The sequence below is a fragment of the Varanus komodoensis genome, unplaced genomic scaffold (assembly GCF_004798865.1).
Source record: "Varanus komodoensis strain SLA01 unplaced genomic scaffold, ASM479886v1 scaffold10, whole genome shotgun sequence".
Classification (NCBI taxonomy): Eukaryota; Metazoa; Chordata; class Lepidosauria; order Squamata; family Varanidae; genus Varanus; species Varanus komodoensis.
Window position 1 is genome coordinate 31,763,615 of NW_025335269.1, and position 21,648 is coordinate 31,785,262.

Below are 21,648 nucleotides of genomic sequence, written 5' to 3' on the forward strand. Positions count from 1 at the left end.
ACCCATCAAAATGAGTGGATCCTGGGGATGCATGAGAGATGGCTTTTAGCAGTCCCTGCGCTGAACAGTGGTGTCAGGTGGTGCAGAGGCCTACAGGACAAGTTGAGCTTGCAAGGCCCACTGAAGCTCTCCATGAGGCACTCTGGATTCTACCCATCAAAATATGTATATGCAGTTCATAACAAACAAAAACATGTTTGAATAAATCTTAAGGAAACAAAGATTTATTTTTGTAACAGATGAGTGCTCCAAAATATGGTTTTAGTTGATGTAATATATACAATACTGTATTTCTGGACACTGGGCCTCATTTAAAAAGATCACTTTTTTATAACACAATACTACAATATTACATATACAGAAAGGAGCTATTCCAGTATGCCTTTTGGGGCAATATTTATTTTTAAAAAACCAGTGAATACAAATGAATTAGATTCTCCTCCCTCCCCGCCCCCGCTTGGTCCCCAATATATACAATGCTCAATTTGTTTATTGTACAGGGGTGATGGCATCATAGAGTCGCTGTGCGGCCAATTCCACCATTTCTCGAAGCATTTCATCATCATCTTCACAGCCTGGTTCATGGTCAACAGTCTAGAAGATAGAACAGAACAGAAAAAAATCTCAGCTTTCTTTGAAACCCATTAGCTTTTTAAACAACTTTTTAAAAAGTTGTTATCACACAGGCATGCATATAATTATTGTCATGAACCCAGCAACACTTTAGCTTGTATTATTTTAAATCAGCTGCCTCCCTGGTGACATAGCAAATTGCTTTTGAAATTGAAGGAAGTTTTAAAAATAGTTTGCAATATAATGTGGGCCAGCAGTTAAAAAAGAAGGAAAAGATCTCAATCAGTTACCACAAAGTGCTTTGTATGATCCTTAATTGCTTTCTTGATCCCAGCCAGGGTTATATAATTGTACAGCCACTTATTCCCACTAAAGTTACTTGCCTTAAGAAAGTCCAGCTGGGCCCACTACTGTTGCCATAATGCCTGGAATTAAGACTGTGATCAATACATTCTTCATATGAATTCAGCTTAAGAACATATATAAAATTTGCTGACTGAAATATAAATCAGGGGCATCTTTAGTGATCACAAATGAACCATGACTATTGCTTTGGACAGCAAATGACTTTATTTTGGGTTGGATTCAGAGCCATCTTTCAGTGAAGGGCTCTTTTGGTCTGCAGAAAGCTTCTGAGCAAGTGGAGCATTTCTGCTGCGGAGCATGGGGGAGCAGGCAATCTCTGTTATAGACCCAGTGCCTGCCCTTCTCTAGAGAAAGGTGGAGGAAGTGGTACAGGAAGCCGCAAAATCTGCATCTTTTTTTATTATGGAGCTGTTATGGAGGAACATGCTCCAGATAGACAAAAGGGCACACGCTGAGGCTCCCTTTGGGATGCATGCCAAAATTCCCGTGTCTAACTTATACAGTCCTGGAATATGATGCCAACAGACATACATCCCCTTTTATTATTATAGGTTATATTGCTATTTAACTGATACACAATATGTCTCCCACACTTCTTACAAATTATCATTTGCAGTACCAATAAAGCCTTCAGAATATTCAATCTGTCAGTACTTTTAACCAAGTGTAATATGGTTTAAGAACTTTGGTTGGAGAGTGGGTTTCAAGCCTTTAGAACAATTTTACAACATTCTCTCTTACTCTGTTTCATACTAAATTCCAGCCGACTGAAATATCCAAAACAGAAGCATTGGAACGAGACAACAAGGGCAGCATCCAAGGGCTTCTGTGCCTCCATGGGGTCTGTTGTGCCTGCACTGCGTGTCCTCAGCAGCCCGGGCAACAAGCAGAGAGTCTCTTTTCCAGAATATGGCTGGTCAGGGCAGCTTCCTTCTGCGAGCTCTACTAACCTGCCCCATTCCAGAAACAAGGATTTTTGTTCATTTCCAGGTGCTTCAGGACCTCCTAGTGTGAGGGCAGCAAAGGATAATGCCCCAAATAGTGAACTGGAAGACTTCTCAAAATTAATTTTATGTTAATAATAAGCTAGTTAACTCAATAACCCATCACTATTTTATTAATATTTAATAACACAATAGTGATATTGTGCATGATATTAATAAGAATATGTGATACCAATACAAATAATAATACTATAACAAAGAATTGTGTTAATTATTGTTAATTTAAGTGTGAGATGGGTATACTTTGTGTGTGTGTGTCTCATCAGCTGTAGAGAACAAAGCACAACACATCAGTATCAAATTTAGCTGTACATACCCGTGTATCCAATGAAAGATTTGCGATTTTTCCATCCACTGTGATGCTCAGTATATTATCCTTCTTTGCGCTTACACAGTCTTCTCCAAATATGTCCCTATAAAGGAAAAGTTTAACTGTTACAAGTGTAGAATATGAACAAGCTGGTTAATATACCTAAAACGTATTCTGTTCAGTTGGCCTAGTAAGGCTATAGATGTATACTCAAAAGTAAGTCCTGTTGAGTTCAATAAGGCTTACTCCCAGGTAAGTGTACATAGATGTACAGTTCCAGTATGCCAACTTTCTGTTTCAGTCGTATTTCTAGAGAATAACTATATCCAAACATTTTTAGAATGAGCTTCATACCATTAAGAGTGCAAGCATGTCTGGCTGGGAGGATGCTGTGAATTGGCAGCTTTTTCAGTCTGAACATGGACATACTTGTGCTCTAAGTTAATTTCAAAATGTTTGAAGAGGCTGGGACCTCCCCCCCCCCCACCCGAGTCCAATGTTTAGTCTGAATAAAAAGATTCAGCTGCCTCTCCCATGATTTCAGAAAATAATAAATCTTATCATGCATCTGAGAAGCAAAGATTGGATGGTATAAAAGAACAAAAGTGAAAAGAAATGAATCAACTGGGTACAATTCACCAAGCACCTTAGATCCTACTGCTTAAGATAAAGAACTTAACCACATTATTAGTTTTTCACTGAGAGAATGCTTAACTTTGGATGGAATGTACACATAGTATGTTCTCCAGTGATTCATTAATTTTTTACCCATTGGTCATTTGTTACACAAATGAAACTGATACCATATAAACTAGGATTTACATATTAAAGTGTTCAAGAGTTTCAATACTAGTTTACTGTCAGTTCTGGTATTCTGTCAGTTTCATTTGTGTAATACATGCAGAATAATCATCATTTTAGTTCAGGGATGGGCAACTTTGATAAGGTCCCTGTAGGAGATCTGAAATACCCTATAGTGCAGGCGTCCTCAAACTTTTTGAACAGGGGGCCAGTTGACAGGTGCCAGCAGTGGCCACAGGCCACCAAGGCGGTACTGGTGGGGAGGTATGGGCTGGTGTGGGGGGGGGGGCACGCACACACACATCCATGCAAGGTGAGGTGGAGATGCGGGGGGGGGGCACGCAGGGCAAGGCACCAGCTTGCTTGCAAGAAGACCTTTTCTGAGCGAGTCCAAAACGACCTCTTTGTGAGCAAGCCGCCGCTGGGCACGTACACAGTGAGGTGCCGGCTTGCTCGCGAGGAGATAATTTTCTTTAAGCATTTCCAAAACCTCCTCGTGAGCAAGCCATGCCCATGCCTAGCAAGTGCAAAACCTGTGGGGTGGGCTGGTTAAAAGGGCATGGCGGGCCAGATCCAGCCCGCGGGCCTTAGTGTCTCAGATGCTATCCCAGGGAACACATGGCTGCTTCCTTAGTATATCTTAAAGAACAACTGTATGTATGTATATATGGATGGAGTGATTGCATTTGTATGCCACCTCATAGCCAGAAGGATCTCTAGGTGGCTCCCAGGACAATCATAACAATGAGACAGATAAAAATAGAATACAGTAATACCTAAAACTATAAACATAATACAATAAAATGCTATATAAATACAACAGGAGGACGAACACAGTTATAATCAACAAGACAATAAAACTGTACTAAAACTCTCTACTTTTTCCAGTGCCATGTAAAGAACTTTCTATTTACCCATCATTTTAATAATTAAATTAATAATTTTTAATAAGAAATTAATATTTGCATTTTCTTCCTTCTTTTCCTTTTTCTCTTCTTTAATTTGGATTGTTATGATTGAATGTTTTAATGTTTATTATTGAATATTTTAATTGTATTTTATATAATTATTTATTTGTTTTAAGTTGTCCTGAGGCTATGCAAAGGACAGGTTATACATGTTTTAAATAAATAAATATGTTATATAACATTTTAGTTAGTGCAATGTCAGAACTTACTGAAGCATAATCTCCATCTTCTTGTGATATGCATCAATCTCTTCTTTTTTAGGAATTTTATGTATCACAGCTGAAAAACAGAATTAATGTTCCAATGCAAAAGGTACTTGCAGCGTGTAACTGATATCTGATTTGAAACACTATAAATAATGTTGGCATAACTGTATTTCTACCACAAATTTCCCAGAACGCTGAGTTGTATTCCTTATATAATTATGTATATTAAATTGGGTATAACTCAGATAATGCTGAAGAAAGAACACCTGGACTGGATCTTAATGTCATGCCATAGCACCTTAATTCATAAATACCTTTCAGGTTTTATTTTATTGTTTATTTTTATTTGGACAACTTGTATGCCGCCCCATTCGCATAAGCCTCGGGGCGGCTTCCAATGCATAAATATTTCTATACAAAATACATAAAATGCTAGACACATCCTGGCAACAGACTTAAAATCAGTAAGTAAAATCAACAGTTAAAATAACGTTTAAATAAAAAGGTCTTGGACAAGTCGGGTCATCTTGTACAATTTTGCCACTTAATTTTCTGCAATCGAATGCATTTCTACAAGTTTCTGTTTTGAAAAATTCTGATCCATAGCATTCTGATTAATAACATATTGTTTAAAAGAATTGATCTGAATTAGGAAAACCTTCCCATGTATTAGTATCTTTGTATAACAGCACACTACCTGTACTAATAAAAAAAATAAATACCTTTATGAATTTTGGGATTTGACTGAACTTCCAGGATCACTGTTGTTACTGTGTCTGCATACATATCATTAGCAGGATTTGCAACCCACTGGAAAAAAAGAGAAAAATGTGCTAAATTTAGGACTATGGGAAAACAACAACTTAAAACCACAATTCTTAGGATTCCATCTGTGTCCATTATTTCTTCAACATTTATGGGATCTTGCAGCTAGTTCCAAATTTTGTTACGATATTCGTTTTCATAGGCCTTGCCTCGGGACACAAAATAGAGGCATTTTATTAGTGATACCAAGATTATACAGTTTGTTCACTTAGGAAGTACTGAGGGTTCCCTCTTTCAGACTTTGGGGGAACATTTGACAGGCTCATTTTGCAAGGACTTTGGCTTGTTTTGTTCCAATTATTTAATGCCACTGGGGCTTGTCTAGGTTGCTCTACTTTTTTTTAGCTCTGTTACTAATGAAACATTATAGTGTTTTTATTATATATTATTGTAAGTGTTGTAAGTGATCGTGTGGGCTTTGCTATCAAAAGATATACTTTAAGGGAAAAAGTATTTATTACAAAAAGTATTAATTTTATTTACTGTTGAGTCCAGGAAGGAAGAAATTAAGAAGAAAACAATCAGATTGTTTAGCTTTATCTTCAGCAAAATGAGAATTCTGTACCAAAATCACTGAGTTCACACAACAATCTACTACAGATTGTTGTCAGTGATTGTTTGTAGTGCTGTCTGAACTCAGTTGTGACTTATTTTGGTTGAGAACTGGGATAAGAAACAATTATTTTTTCAGGAGTTTCTCCCCATCGTAATTGTTTGTATCAGACAACACATCCCATCATGGGGAAAGCCCCAGACAAGAGCCATTTGGCCAAAGGAGCCATTTTTGTTCTTGCCAAGTGACTACACAGAGGGCAGCTGCCAGGGGTGCCCCTCCCATTCCAGAATTCTACTCTGGGGAGCCAGAAGCAGCCCCCCATCAGCTGGGCAGCGCTGCTCTATTCTGAGAGCAGCCGTGCTGAGTGGATTGCCAGCTCCCAGTTCTTGCCTGGAAATAAGCTGCTCAGGGAGTTGCTCAGAGCTGGTTTCGTGGGAATGCTCCAATGGGCATGCCAACTGAAACCATGCCCCCATCACCATTCTTAGCCCACTCGGAAGCATAGCCCATGAGTTCGGCAGGGATGTCCCCTTCTGGTTGCATCCTTGCCTAGCCCAGGCTCATCCTTCCAGCTTACTCCTAAACAGAAGGTGGGGGGGGGGGGTTTGCTGGGCTTTGTGGTGATAAGCCAAGAGCACCACATCCACACCCAGTCCCCTTTCTCTGTTCCTGTTTGAGGAGCTCTATCCGCAGCAGGAACAGGGAAGGGGACATGGACTAGATGCCAAGAAGGGAGCATCCCCATCTAACCCAGGCCTCCCCCATTCCAAGTACTTGCTGCAAGGGCCTCAATAAAGCTGGTCAAGCAAGAGTGGGGAATGGAGGACCTGGGCAAGGTAGGATTCTTCTGTTCTTTTCACAGCCCCACCAAGCCAGTCCCTCGTCTCCCTCCTCCTTTGAAAGAAAGCCACTGAGGCAGGAGCAGTGGAATCAAATCAATTGCTCCGCCTTCAAGTGGGGCAGCGCCCCTCAGCTGATTGCTGCCTTCCCACTCAAACCTCAGAGGCTTCCTTGCAGGCAGGACGGGGAAATCAGAAGGGTGGCACTGCCTGGCTGGCTGCCCCCTTGTGCCTGAGAGTGGACCAGGCACACCCAGCTCTCGCTGCAGAGGTCTTGTTTAAAGCTGGAAGTGTGGGTGACTGATCAGTTCCCCTGTCCTCTTTGGTAGTTCACTGATCATCTGTCGGGCTCGATGTGGCTGCTTGGCACTCAGCAGTAGCCCAGTGTGCTGATTTACCACTTTGGGTTGACATTACATGCAAATCCAAGCATTAAAGCTACTAAATAGAAACTTATTCCATTTGTACCTCTAGCACTACCATGCCTGGTTCTTGGACAACAGTAATGTTTTTAAAAACCTTCAGAGCTGGCTTATCCTGGACTTCTATTTCTTTTATGTCACCTTAAGAAAAGATAAAACACAATGACAAAAATAGAACAAATGCTGTGTATAACAGAGATATACTCTTCACTGGCTTAACTATTTCATGCAACCATGCAAGTTAAGGCTGAATCTCACAGTCCCGCTTCTTTCCAACAGATCCAACCTTTCTGGGATGTACCTGCATGACAGAGTGTATGAACCAGACAATAGTAGGTGCACTAGCAAGAATCTTGGTTTATAAGGACAAACTGGATGCTCCACGTACTGGCTCTTACTGTACATTAACCAAATATATTGCTTTCTTCTTCATGTAAATTTAAGCTGCTGCATTTACTGGCAATCTACCTTGAAGAATCAGTTGATGAAAAAGCCTTCCTGGCTCCCATCGACCTTGGTCATTACAAGCATGTTTTGCATCTCCCAGGTTTAGTAAGGTTTTAAGTGGCTGGTGGCTTAATCTGTGCCTAGAGCTGGATTTTGGATGCAAACAGCCTTGGTGATTTTGGTTAATGACCTACCCCAGGATCTTGAGAGATGGAGTGCATCCCTGTTAATTCTGTTACACCCCTAAGCAGCATTTAATACCATCAAGTATTAGCAGTATCTCAGGAATCCTCTTCTATTAAGTACCTGTTAGTTTTTGCAGGTGGTAATAAAGAAGACTGAAGGAGCCAGTGTATGGAACAGCTTGTGTCTGTGTCACAGTGCTCATGGCAAGATCAGTGTAGTCTGTGCAAAATGAAAAAAGACAACATTTGGTAAAGATGCTCTGAACTGTACCTTGCTCCCCCATTTTCATAAGGATAGTGGAGCAATAAATTTCAGTCTCTGCGTACGACAACTGCCCCCACCCCCCAGTGCCATTCACAAGGGTTTCCTGGCTTGCGGGACCAGATGGGAGGGACACACAGGGCTGCAGTGGCAAGGGGGAGACAGCAAAGCCCCATCGTGTGGCTGTGACCTGTTCAGGGAAGGAAGGGGAGGATCTAAGCCAACGAAACAAGGGTAAGGAATTTACACAGCACAGTTTCTGCCAGAGCCTTGTAGTCTTTCCAAGGAAGTATGTCAGTCTTAATTTACCTAATTAATTTAATTTTTCTCCATTTAAGGAAATGTGCATCTACATGTGTTCTTTAACCAAAGTTATTGCAATCGAAGAGGTGAGAAAGGCCTCTGGCTCCAGCCTCATGTCACGTCTTCCAGCCTCAGAGCATTTACACTGTGCTCTGACTAGGAAGAGACAGTGGCTTGGCTTAGAGAACAGAACACTGAGATGAATAGCTGGAGACAAGATTCTTTGGTCACTTCTACTCACTGGAGAGATCACAGGGAGAAAGTATGTGATAGTTAAAATTTCTTTTAACTAATATTCCTGAAACTCGCTGTCCTTGTTCTGGTTTCTTATCTGCCAGAGAGCCCATCACCTGAGAAAAGGAGAAAAAGCAAGACCCGTGAGAGAAGACATACAAGCTGTGGGGAGAAAAAGAGACTCTAGTTAAACAACAGAAGAGGGCATCTCTGTCAAAGTTTGTGCACTAACCAGTTAATTAAGAGGCGAATGTACATATTGCCAGATACAAAAATGTATTCATGAATTGTTTGGTGTCATTTCAGGGCTCATCCACTATTTTCTCAGAGGAAAACTACTGTCATTACAGTGGAAATCCCATGGACAGCCCCAAGGGATCAGCCCTATCTTATGATCAAGCTATTCTCTGCCTCTTCCAAATCACTACTGGCTCCATTCTGCCTAAACATTGCATCTTGGAATGTTCAGAATGTGGACCTCTATGTATAGAAGAAATTTACATGGGGGAGAGCTTAAAAATAGGGTTACTATCAAATATTCAACAGATATCCTGGATCCCTAGTCATTGTCTTTTTGAAAAAGTAGTTTTTAAGCAGAAAACACGAAAGCATCTGCAATTGTCCTGTGCTTGCGACAGGAGTTCATTGCCTGCATATGGCAGAAATGTACTTGTTTAGATACTATGCGATAACGAAAGTTCCATGGGTGCTTTTTCCATAGAAAAGGATTCAATTAATTTTGGGAAAAAACTACTGAGAGTGACAATGAGGCAACACATGCAGCGTATGGCTATTTTAATGAAGCAAATGTTAGCTTTACCTTAGCAAGCTTTTCTCCTCTGAAGTTTAGTGTCACAGCTTCAGTATTCCTAGGATTATGGACCTCTATGTGAACCTCATCATTATCCTCATATTCACGGATCAGTGCGGCTTTCAGCCTGGCCATTTCGTTCTGTTCCCCATGCACCAGGATCTACATGAAAAAATCATGCCATGTATGGAGAAGACTCAGAATTGCCCTCCCTTCTGTTCCCAACAGGTTTCCATATACTCCTCCCTGTATTACACTACATCTTCCTTGCCATTTGTGGCCAGTTGTCTATCTTCAGCCACGTATTTCCTTTTCCAGCCTTCAAAAGTTGTTGGTACTATTTCTCAGTGGGACACAGAGATTTCTGTGTGCAAATGGAAAGCACTTATGTGCAGAAAGACCTCCCTGTGTTCCCCCAACTTCAAGAAGCACCTTTTTCAGTGAGTGTGCTGGGCTGCAGGGAAGGTTTATCCACACAGCCCTTTGGACCTCAGCCCGTACTTTTAAATCATTCCTTTACTTCCCTGAATCTCCCCCTCTTCCTTTTCATCTACTCCATTTTCTCCACTCTTCTCATTTCTTCATTGGATAGGACCATGTATGGAATTAATTTTCCAATCATTTTCATGATACAAGTGATACAAGCTTTCTAGAAAACAGCTTTCCAACTGGGGTGGACAACTTGTTAGCCTGAGTTGTTTTGACCCATAAATCCCATCAGACCTCCCCACTGATAATTCTGGCTGTGGGTGATTGGCATTGCAAGTCAAATTATGCAGAAGTTTTCACAGTGTCCACCCCTGCTGAAAACCCTGTTTGGGAAACAAAAGAGCAATAGTGAATATAACCCACTCTGAGATCATTCTGTACTTCATAGAGTATGGCAACTTGAAGCATTAATTCCATTCTTACTGGCTGAGAGAGAACTAACTCCTTGAACTGATGTTGGAATTTGACATTTACTTTATTTCTTGAGAATAACAAGCATAGACACTGACCACATGGGGAGGCTTCAGCGCCCGAATAAATTCACTGGTTTGTTGGTAGTCTGTGTGTGCAGAGAAAGAAATGTAATCCACAGACATCTTCAGTGGGAGCTTCTGTCCTGACATAGTTGTGATTTCTTCAGGTTCAGACATGATATGCTGCAACAACGGCACAGAATGCATTCATTCCCACATGGCACTGCACTATTTCATTCAGAATAAAAAAGTTACATTCTTTCCTTCAGAACATCCCTTGAATGAGCATCCTGGCATAAGAAACCTTTGCCCTGATTTTACTCTACAACTTTGTTATTTATTAATTATATTTGTAATCCACCAAATAACCTAACAGAAGGCTAAAAAGCCATACAACAATTCAAATATGAAAAATATACTTATTTAAAAAAATACAATATGTAACAACAAGCAACACAGAAACAGATAAAACAGCCATAAAAAATCTAATAAGTTTATCATTAACGAGAGCCCACCCAAATGACCAAAGTCTAACCATTTTGAAAAGGAAAAGGAAAAGGAAAAGGAAAAGGAAAAGAATGCTTTCTCTGGTCATTCTAACTCGCTGTAATGTAATACAAGTGCAAAAGCCTGGACATGGATGTCTTCAGAACTACTTGATAGAAAGACAGGTTGGGTATTTTAATATTTAAGTTCCTGGCTTTTAATTTAATTCACCTGTCTGACCTTCTTCCAACTGTCTCTGAACAATATGCTAATTGAATGAAATTTGCTACATGTGTTCCAAGACATAATTCCATGTTTCAAGGAGAGTTACCAGCTTGACCAAGATGCAAATCACACTATTACACATAATCTATCTTCAAGCTTGAGATATTAAAGTAAAAGTAACTGTTCCCATTTATGACACAATGCCATGTGTCAAAAATTCAAACACCAGCTCAGCTCACATCCATTTTTAGCAGTTATTTATTGTAGAGCAAGGTCCCTTGAACAGTCTACCAGTATGCATTAATCACAATCAGGCTACCTTGTATTTAGATAATACTCTCGGGTTGCAATCTTAGGGACTCCTATGTGAATAAGCTACAATGAATACAATGGCACTTAACTTCTGAGTAAAGTTTTGTTGGACTGCACTGTTAGAGTGTCTGATACATTATCATGCAACCCAATAATGCATGACAGAATTATCATCTACTGGTTAAAATGCTGACCTGGGACTTGGGAGGCCTGGGTTCTAGGCCTGGGTTCATGGGCCTCCCCTGGGCCATGAAGTTCATGGGGTGACTTTAGGCCAATCACCGACTCTCAGCCTAAACTAGCTAATAGGGTTGTTGTGAAGATCAAACAGAAAGGAGTAAGATTATGGGAGTTACCTTGCATTCCTCGAAAAACGGGGGGAAAGAGCAAGATATAAATGAAATGGTAGATAGTAATCATCCTCACAGGTGGAAATGGCAAGGAATCAGATTTTGGCTGCAAATGAGGAGAAATTTCCTAATGATTGTTTGACAGCACAACGAAGTTCCTCAGGATATGGAAGGAATCTCCTTCATTGGAGATGCTTCACCAGAGGATGGACAGATATTTATCAGGGATACTGTGGTTACAAGATTCCTGCCTTGAGCAGAAATTGAACTAAACAGTCAATCAGCAAGGTCCCTTCCAACTCCAACTTAAATTGTAAGATTTAAGCAGATGGAGGGCCAAGGTTGGCAGAGGAGGCCTTGGCTAAAAGTTAATGGCCGAGGTAAGAGTTGAATTGGGACTTCCTGATTCATAGCACTGTCTTTTTGACATTCTCCCAGCAATGCATTGTCATCAGTTTAAGAATTTTTTAAACGGTGCTACGGACTCAGTAGTCTGCAATCACATAAACACAACATCAAGTTACATTAAGTCCAATTAAAACTGCAGGATATTGATTCAATAGCAAAAGAACTGAGCACTTTAAGCAGTCCTGTATTTTAAAGTATCATGCTAGCAAAAGGATACTTCACCTTTGCAAGTGTTCCTTCCACGCAGTAGCCTGCTATGATGACGCCATTCCTTTTATCAGTACACCAGCTCTCAAACAACTCTCTGGATAAGCCACTCTGCATCATGCCGGGAGAAGCCATTACAACGCTGGGGCCTATGTCATCAAAATGATCCATACTCTAGGCAGAGACAAAAACACCTGTAACTATCATTTCAGTTTAGGGAAGCCAAAGACAAATTAGTCCATCTGAACGGTCATGCCTGCTCTTACGGACCATAGGACTTTGGTTTATAGAGGACTCTGTGGCATCAGTGAGCTCCAAATATTTCTTCAGGGCTCCAGCAACAAGACTGGATGGCACAGATATGGATCCCAGAATAATGCTCATCATTAGGAAGTTCATAGCTAGGCCCAGGGAATCAGAGGATGGCTGGCTGACAGACCACAAAGAACTTCTGATAACAGTGTGGAGCCTCTGTGCACAGGCCTCTGTGCATCTATATTCAGGAAACAGAGTTCACGGTCACTGATGATTAAACAGATCAGTCACGGCACCTTCCCTAGGTGTCAAGACAGATTAATACTTATGTTTCTGAGGTGTTACAACCTCCGCTGAAGGACATGGACTTCAAATGCTTCCATCTCAGTTTGAAATGAGAAGGGATTCCTCTGAAATGGTCTGGAGAACTGTATAAACTGAACGTATCAGAGCAGGGACAATGTGCATGCATCTGTCACCTTCTATGCACACCGGAGGCTGAGCTGGGAGGAAATGCTACATAGCCTGCATGGGTAGGAGAAGCCCAAGTCCTGGAATTCTGCCAAAGGAGCAGCAATTGTCCTACCTGACTCTAAGCCCTCTGTGGGGAAGAGTACAAGCACCACTCTCCTTTCAGCAACAAGCATGGGGTGCTTATTAATGCATGTATTAGGACAACTGTCTGCGGTAAGGTTTTTTTGTTCATATTTTCTACTCCTTTACTGAATCAACAACAGGTATTCATGGAATGGCTACAATTTTTTCTTAGAGCAATACAATCACCACTAGAAGTGGCAACTGAATCCTGAAAGGTTGTGGTGCCCAATTTTAAACAGAACTATTTATTTGTAAGCATTGTATACATCCCTGTATTAATAACATGGCCTTTATTCACACCAACCTTTAGATTACTAATATGTTTAAACACAAATGGATTGTTGATGTTGATTTGCTTGCGGATTTTATCATTCATGGCATTGACATAGGTCTGATACACTGCCATACATTTCTTTGCCAGAGAAGAAGCATAATATATAGGTATCTCGTGTAGCTCAGGATGATTTTGCCAGTATTCATCTAGATAAATATTAAAAAACAAAGAGAACATGTATAAGCAAGTTCTGGAAAGCACTCAGTGGGAAACAACATCATTTTAGAATATTGGCTATATCCTATAATCCTAAACTCAATCCCTCAGAACTGGATAAATAGGACTTACTTCTACTGAAAATTCCAACATTTCAAAAATGTTTATGCAAAATATTTTTAGATTATTAAAAGCATAAAGAAATCTTTGCTTACAAAAGTTAAAAAAGAAATGTTAAAAACTATGTTAGACACATCATTGGAGAAAGATGTCCTACTGGACTTCAACTCCCAGCATTTCCCAGCTGGTCAAGCTGGCTGGAGAATGCTGGGAGTTGGAAGATGCGCATTCTGAGACAGAAAAACAGAGCTGCATTCTGAATTAATGAATTTCAGCAATGGAGCTGGGTTGGAGGACTGCCTTATACCTCTTCTGTAGACACATGAATATTGTGGCTTTACAACAATAAATGAATAAAATTACAATAAAAGCAGGACTGCTGCTTATGACAGCAAAATGCCTAGCCTGTCCAAAAAGTCTGAAAAAGGGGCATGTCAGCTAAGCCCTGCCCTAAAATCTCCCACACTGGACGGATATTAAATAAAATATATACTTTTATATAAAATGGCAGACGACCACTTTTCCTTTACAGTTTGAGGGGCCCCTTAGCCTTCAAAACAGAAACTCAGGCAGCACATTCAACATTTGCTACTGCTTTTGACAAGTTAGAAAGAAGAAATGTACATACCTAAAATCAAAAGTAATTCTTGAGCTCTTCCCAAAGCAAACACAGGGATAAGTCCTCTACCTCCTCTGTTCACAATGTCATGTACAGTGTTACAGAATCTGGCCTCTCGCTCTTCCCGTTTCTCATGGATGTGCGTCCCATAGGTGGATTCCTGAAAAAGGAATGTGCACAGTCAGAACAGTGAAATACACACACCTTTGCAAGTAATCAGCATGGCGGTGCTATTTTTCCGAAGTGGAGGTTGACCACTTATGTCACCTACTGAAGCTGTGCTACATCAGTGTTAAGTGGATCATGCATTTCCTACAAAACAACGACTGCCAATTACACCACACACAGCGGTGCTGACCTGCCCTTCTGGCAAGTGCATCATGAGCCAAAAGCACGAGATTGTTCAGTCCCCGCTTCTAGTTTACTGAATCAGTATACTGAGTAGCAAAGCACTGGGCTGCAAGAGGAGCCCTAGGCCTGCCTATGCCACCGCCAGGTCATGGCACCTCCAGAAGCACCAGCGAACAGATTTTAAAAATGCATTCAGATCTAATGGGAGAATTTAAGTCATAAACCAGAGCTGAATGTTGGTATACTGTGCAAACATTGTAACACAATGAAGTACAACTATGAGTCATGAAAAGAAATGCTGCCCAATGTGTTTCCTTGAAAAGGGATTTTAAGGGTGTGATCTTATATATGCTTAACAAGTCTTACAGCCCCCGGGACTCCCAGTCAGGGCTGGAAAAGTTCCTGTCCCAAAACCTGGATGGGACAGTGTCAAAAATACTGGGCCTCACCCACTTTAAGGCAGTTTTTTATGTTGCTGTATAAATCCAAATAACACCAACACCACAACAATATATTCCAGAGTGTATAAAATAAGAAAGGCTGAACTTACAAAAAGCACAAATGCTTCTTCTACTATATTCAGTATATGAACTATATTATATAATCTATATTCAGTAAATTATTATAGAAAAGAAACTTACAATTATAAGAATATCAGGTTTAATATTGGGAATCTCAGCTGCCATCAAATGTCTGTCTTCTTGTCTTGAGAAATCACCTGTGTATAAAAGCTTTGTAAAAGAAACAATACACACTGCAATTAGACAGAAAAAGAATGTACAATACAGCAACTGATTAGCAGTATTCTATCTATTCTATTAGCAGTATTGATCCATCCATAGATCTTCATGGTGAAGCAAATAAGGTGAGGCCAGTATCACAAAAAAAGACAGCACATCAAAATTTTAAATTCACTACTCAAGTACTACAGTTAGATAGACCTAACCTTTCACTGGCAATGACAACAGCTTATGCCACAGACCTTTCGATCTCAGTGCAGCTGGAGACATGACTGAGAAGAAATCCCCCTGAGCCCTCCCCCCAACATACACACACACACATAAGGGGACTGGTGACACGACACAACAGCCCAATTTGGGTTATGCAATCCACGGTGAGGCTGTGGTATATACAACTGCCATTCTGAATATACACCCCCCACTCAGGTATTCTCATTTCATGTGAACCTGGAAACAACCCTCACATAACCCATGGCCTTTTTTGAACCTTGCATAACCCATGCTCCAGGATTTTCCTGCCATGACAACCCTTGAGCAGGAGCTGCATATTCATCCTAAAACCTGTGGAAGCCCTAGCTCAGTGAAAGCTAGAAAGCTCATGAGAACCTACAGCATATTACCCAAACCTGGTCAATTTCTCTGAAACTGAAGTGGTACACTAATTCAAACAAATGTACAGTTATAACAAGACTATGTAATTCTTGACTGTGGTAAGAAAATACCTTCACTCCTGCTATTTCAATCATAAACATGGCTGCTCCCAGAACATGGCCTGCATGGTAACACCAGAACTTGATTCCTGCCACCTCTTTTACTTCATGGAAATTGATCGTTTCAATTTTGTCCATGCTTTCTTCCAGGTCTGTCTCTGTGTACAGCATGTCATCTGCTGAAATATTGCTGTATAAAAAAGTAAAGCAAATTTCATCTTGTTTGTCATCTTAAATCATTTGAAAGATTGTGCAGGACAAAGACACTTAAAATAAAGTGTGCTTGGGATGACACTGCGACAATATGAAAGATTATGCTCACATTGCCTATGTTACAGTACTTGGCCCCCACAATTTAAGATCAACTCACCTAACTTTAACATAATCTGATAGAAGCCATCTATAAATTGCTTTTGTCGCATGGGTCATAAATGTTCTTCCTTTAAAACTTGTCTTTTGCAAAAACCATGGTAATGCTCCACAATGATCCAAATGAAAACTGAAACAAAGAGTAAAGATCATATGTTAGACTCAAACAATGAATATCACGACATCTACCTAGACCGGTGATGGCAGACTTTTTAGAGACCATGTGCTCAAACTGCAACCCAAAACCCAATTATTTATCACAAAGGGCCAACACTACAATAAAACCTGAAAACTGAGGTTTTAGTTTAGAAAAAACAGCTCACTGCCAGTCCTAGCAAATATATCTATCTATCTATCTATCCATCCATCCATCCATCCTTGGCAGCACACTGACCAGCCATGCAAAAGCTCGGACGAGCCGCGCCTACTGTGTTGCATGTGACATCATCACCTGGCGCCGCTACTCCTTTCTGAGCATGTGCATGGCCCCATGTACGCTGTTATCTGATGCTCGGCTGCTGGGGCAACTTGGCTTGCATGCTGACAGAGAGGGCCACCACTGGCCTAACCCTTCCCTAGTGCACTCCCCTAACCCTAATATAGGACTAAAGTTCCATTAAAAAGATGGCTTTTGAAAAAGCCATCCTAGAGTAGCTTTTTCTGCACAGCTCAACATTTCTGCCCATTGTAAACACATTCCAACCATCAAAATCATGCCAGGACACCTCATTTTTTTAACCCTAACCCTACCGTGGTCCACACCCCTAACCCTAATACAGGGCTAAAGTTCCGTTAAAAAAAGGGCAATTTTGAAAAAGCCTTGAGTAGCTTTTTCTGCAAAGCACATATTTTCTGCCCATTCTAAACACATTCCAACCATCAAATTCATGCCATTAGTCCTCGTTTTTCTAACCCTAACCCAGTGATGCTGAACCTGTTAGAGGCCGAGTGCCCAAACTGCAACCCAAAACTCACTTATTTATTGCAAAGGGCCAACACTGCAATAAAACCTGAAAACAGCCAGTCCAAGCAAATATACATATATCCTTGGCAGCACACTGACCAGCCATGCGAAAGGTCGGACGAGTCAGGGCTAATGTGTCATGGCTTGTGATGTCATGGCCTGGTGCCAGTACTCCTTTCCTAGCAAGCGGATGGCGCCTATGTGCGCTGTTATCCAGTGCGTGGCTGCTGGGGTGATGCCCGCTGTGGCACGCGTGCCATAGGTTCGCCACCACTGACCTAGACTGTAGCCTTGATCAAAGATCAAGTACAAAAAAGAATGCTAATACTGATCATCTCAGCATCATCAGTACTATCAAATCTTACACTTCCTTCGTATTTCCTTAGTATTTCCTTATACTTCCTGAGCACCTGAGTAAGGTGCTCAGATCAAACTGGGCAAGCACTCAATATAAGTCTCGCAAATAAGCACCCCAAATTACTAGCCTGCAAAAATATTTACTACAGCATCAGCTGTACAGTAACTTAAAACCGGTGAAATAACAGCAACGGCCTGCTTGGAGAGGGTACGACTGGCAGTGCAAGGATGGAGACCTCTGGTCCACTTGCAGCAACCTGTGGCATTTCCACGCTTCAAGTGAAGTGGGGGATTCACTCCCTACTTGGTTTCTCTGCTAGATGCTGGGGAGGGGTGGACCACTCCTTCCCTGTTCCTTCTCCCATCGACATTAACTTGACACATATCCAGTTGCTTGCCACCTATGGATGCCAGGTGAGTGCTTAAATATAAGGTTGCTCTATGCTGATCCACAGGTCACTTCACTTACTGGCTAATCAAAAGGAGATCAATCTCAGCAGGGTCTATCAGATCAATGTAAGGAAGTGCATCCATGCCTTCCAGGCCAGGATGGATTCCACAATCAAGCTGAAAAATGCATTAAAATCAGTCAGTCAAAGTTTAGAATTTATTATTTTGGATATAAGCAGCTACCTTAGAACATGTGTGAATGACTATACATACATACTACATTAATGGAATATTATAAATTGAAGTTTGCTCTTAATGTCAAACTAAGATTCCTATTCATACTTAATATTTCAAATATTTCAAAATTTATTACATTCTTGCAGACAACTCAAATGTTGTAGTTCTCAAGTGCAAGTGGAGGAAAGAATCTTGACATTATTGGAAGTACGTCACATGGGGACTCTAAGTTTAGAAAACTACTCATTATGTTCCTAGATATAATTACACAAAAACTTTCTGTGCTAGCTTCAGCCAAACATGTATAGCATGGAAATCTTGCTCCAGAACGTGGGTATGTGAAAATGGGAGGTGAAAATATGTAACATCTAGATCATTCTCTAACCTGGCTAGTCAAATCTGCAAATAAGTTTTAAGCTGGAGTTCCATAAAATAACTATGAAATTATTAATGCTTACATCCTGCCTTTCCATCAATAATTTTAAAATACATCTTTTGAAAAAAATTGGTATAAAATATCCTGTACAGAAAAATTAAAATACTCAAAAGAAAATGTATAGTCATTACAATTACAGACTTACATGTTTCTCATCCCAAATGAAAAGCCAGTGTTTTCCACAATAAGCTATGGATTTTATAGATGTCTCCCTAACTTATAGAAGCTGTGAGGAACTGTCAGTAAGGAAAGGCAGGAGGAGAAGAAAAGTTCCACCTTTCCCAGTCAATTTCTGCAGAAGAGCATGTAAATCTCCATATCTAAGCATGAGGCAATGAGTTCACAGCAGCCTCCTTGAGGTCCCTTGCTACCCTACAGGTTTCTCATAGCAATTAACTTGACACCTATCTGTTGCTTTCAGAACTATACTAAAGGCCTCTGCTGGACACTGTGAATAGTTCATATTAATTACCAGCCAGTGTCTTTGAGTTATTGATCCCAATCCAATACACAATGCAAACTTCCCTTAAGGATGAATCAACAGATTTTACTACAATCCCACAATCCCATCCAACAGACTATGTAGAAAACTTTGTTCTGATAGGCTAAGCTATTTTAGGATTAAATGATTTTTAATACCACACACAGGTAAAAAGCTGTGAATCAACACACAACCAAGATTATAATAAATAACTTAGCACAATGATTACCATAATCTTCCTTCCTTTAAATTCCAAGATAATACATGATCTTCCTACTTCTTGGCCAGCACCTCTGTAAAGAAAGAGTTCGGACAAGTTATGGATATAATCAGAAATCCCCTGAATATAGAAGTGGTTAGGTGTAACTGGCCAAGCAAAGTAAGGTCTTTGGTTTAACTCTGTAGCCTTATTCAGGGGCAACACTATGATTTTCCAATATGTGTTTGAGCCCTGGGGCAGCACACTTTCTCCTTTTCTGGTGTTGCCGGAAGGAGATTTATTTCCAGTTAACTGCAGTGTAGTGTTATGCGCAAACCCTAAACTCTCTTTATCTTAGTTATGGTTTATAGCATTCTAATCCATAATGTGCAGTTTATTTGTTTCTGTAAGACTAGCCAGTTTGTCCAGATTTGGACATAACATTAAACAACAATAAGTGAAAAATGGAAACAAAAGCTTCTGATTTCCGCTTCCTGATTATGGAGAAGGGAGGTCCCAAATTCACCCCAATGAGGTGAATTCAATGAGGTGAATTTGGGGTGAATTCAAATTATTGGGGTGAATTCAAATTATGAATTCACAGGGAACCCGCAGGGGCACAAGTTTCAAGCACAGACACAGTAGGAAGACAGGATCTTGTCTAGTGTCCCTTTTGCTCTCTCTCCAAATTTCTAACCAGAGGCTTCAAAAAAATTAACAGCCTGGACCCAGGGTCTTTCCTTGATGAAAGGGGCTCCATTCTGCTGCTTTAGAATGTAACTACCTGTTAACTTTGTTTCATGATCTCACAAAAAATAAAGTACTGACAAATCAACACCTCTGTGTTCAGTAGATCTCACTCCCAAGTAAAAATACAGGACTGTACCCTTTCAGCCCATTCCTATGTGTTTTATTCAGGCAGCCCACTGAGTCTATGGGATCCAGTCTCTAGTGCAACAACAGTTTAATGACTCTATAGACTTGCCACAACTGTATTTTTTATTGTAGCAGATTATTAAATTCCTAACTTTGGAATCTGCTACTCTGGTAAGTGTGCACAGGATTGCAAGCTGCCTGATGTTTTAGGCTGGCATACTCTAAAACGAGTCCTAATATTTTCAGTGAAAATTACTCCCACGTAAGCATGCTGAGGATTAAACAATTACTTGGAAACAAAGCCCTAGCTCTAGTGAAGCCAACAAGATCTAGTTATGTGTCCTTCCCATCTCCCACTGCTGGGCTGTGTGCCTTTGACTGAAAGCAGCCACTGGAAACTCATAATGCCTTTATAATGAGAGCTTTACTTGCAAATGTTCAAGTGGCTATAACAGGAGTGGCCAAACTGAGACTCAGGAGCTGCATGCAGCTCAGTGTATTTTGCAGCCTGTGAATGCCCTTTTGCTGATCACCGGCCACAGCCACTGTCCCCCGGACGATAAGCAGAGCTAAACAGAAGGCAATTGCTACAGCTGATTTGCTTCTCCATATGAGGTGGCTCTCTACCTTACATTTCCTTCAGCCATCATGCTTTCCTCTCAAAATTTCCTCTTGCCAGATCTGACCTATCCTTCAAGTCGCAATGAGTACTCATTCCAAACCAGATTCCCACTAATGAGATGCCATCTCCTCCACATTATCTCTCAGTGGTAAGACCACCCTGGACAATATATTGAGCAGGCACTATATGACAATATATTGAGTAATACACTAAGAATAAAATACTCAGGATTTTCACTAACTCATCCCTACGTGTGCAAATCTCTGTGCGTATACATTTGTAACAGTCGATCTGGTGCCCTCCAGATCTGTTGAAGCGACAGCTCCCATCATTCCCAGACCCCTTGTCCAATGATCAGGGATGCTTGGAATTACAGTCTCAACACGTGATGGCTAGAATGACAGGCACCTCAAACGCATGGTGACTGGGAATGATAGGCGTTGCAGTTCAAGACATCTGGAAGGCTGACTGGGAAAGGCTGGTACAGAAGACATCGAACGAGCACTTGAGAGAACGGGGGGGGGGCGCACAGGAAGGGCCGCTGGGCGGCGAAGGGAAGCGGCGCGCGGGCAAGTCAGCTGGGGGCGTCGCAGCCACTCACAGGGGCCGAATCAGCAGCTGGTCGCTCTCCTCCGCCGGGACAAACGCCTCGGTCCTTCTCCTCGCCGACATCCCTGCGGAGAAGGGCGCGCCAGGGTGCGCGCAGCTCCGAAGCTCTCCCGCACCAGCACTCGCAGCGCGGCGCTTAGACGCTCTCCAGAACCCGCCTCTGA

General features: G+C 41.1%; 1 protein-coding gene across 4 annotated transcripts; it reads right to left on the minus strand.

Moving 5' to 3' along the window:
• Positions 1-208: 208 nt before the first annotated feature.
• CPSF3 (cleavage and polyadenylation specific factor 3) lies at positions 209-21,632 on the minus strand. 4 transcript variants are annotated; one of them, XM_044418348.1, is made up of 20 exons: positions 21,477-21,632; positions 19,408-19,471; positions 18,104-18,201; positions 16,315-16,443; positions 15,957-16,134; positions 15,136-15,225; positions 14,153-14,303; positions 13,219-13,394; positions 12,078-12,236; positions 10,111-10,257; positions 9,122-9,274; positions 8,309-8,417; positions 7,624-7,722; positions 6,917-7,011; positions 4,951-5,038; positions 4,232-4,301; positions 2,260-2,356; positions 1,890-1,944; positions 957-998; positions 488-594 (listed from the first exon to the last, which is right to left on the minus strand). In XM_044418348.1, exons 1-19 carry the CDS (start codon positions 21,545-21,547, stop codon positions 958-960), a joined length of 2,070 nt encoding a protein of 689 aa, XP_044274283.1. In that variant the 5' UTR covers positions 21,548-21,632; the 3' UTR covers positions 488-594; position 957. The 4 variants fall into 4 exon arrangements, with proteins under 4 accessions (XP_044274275.1, XP_044274301.1, XP_044274283.1 ...); XM_044418357.1 differs by lacking the exon at positions 1,890-1,944; XM_044418340.1 differs by lacking the exons at positions 957-998; positions 1,890-1,944 and having other exon boundaries at positions 209-594.
• Between the last annotated feature and the right edge of the window lie 16 nt (positions 21,633-21,648).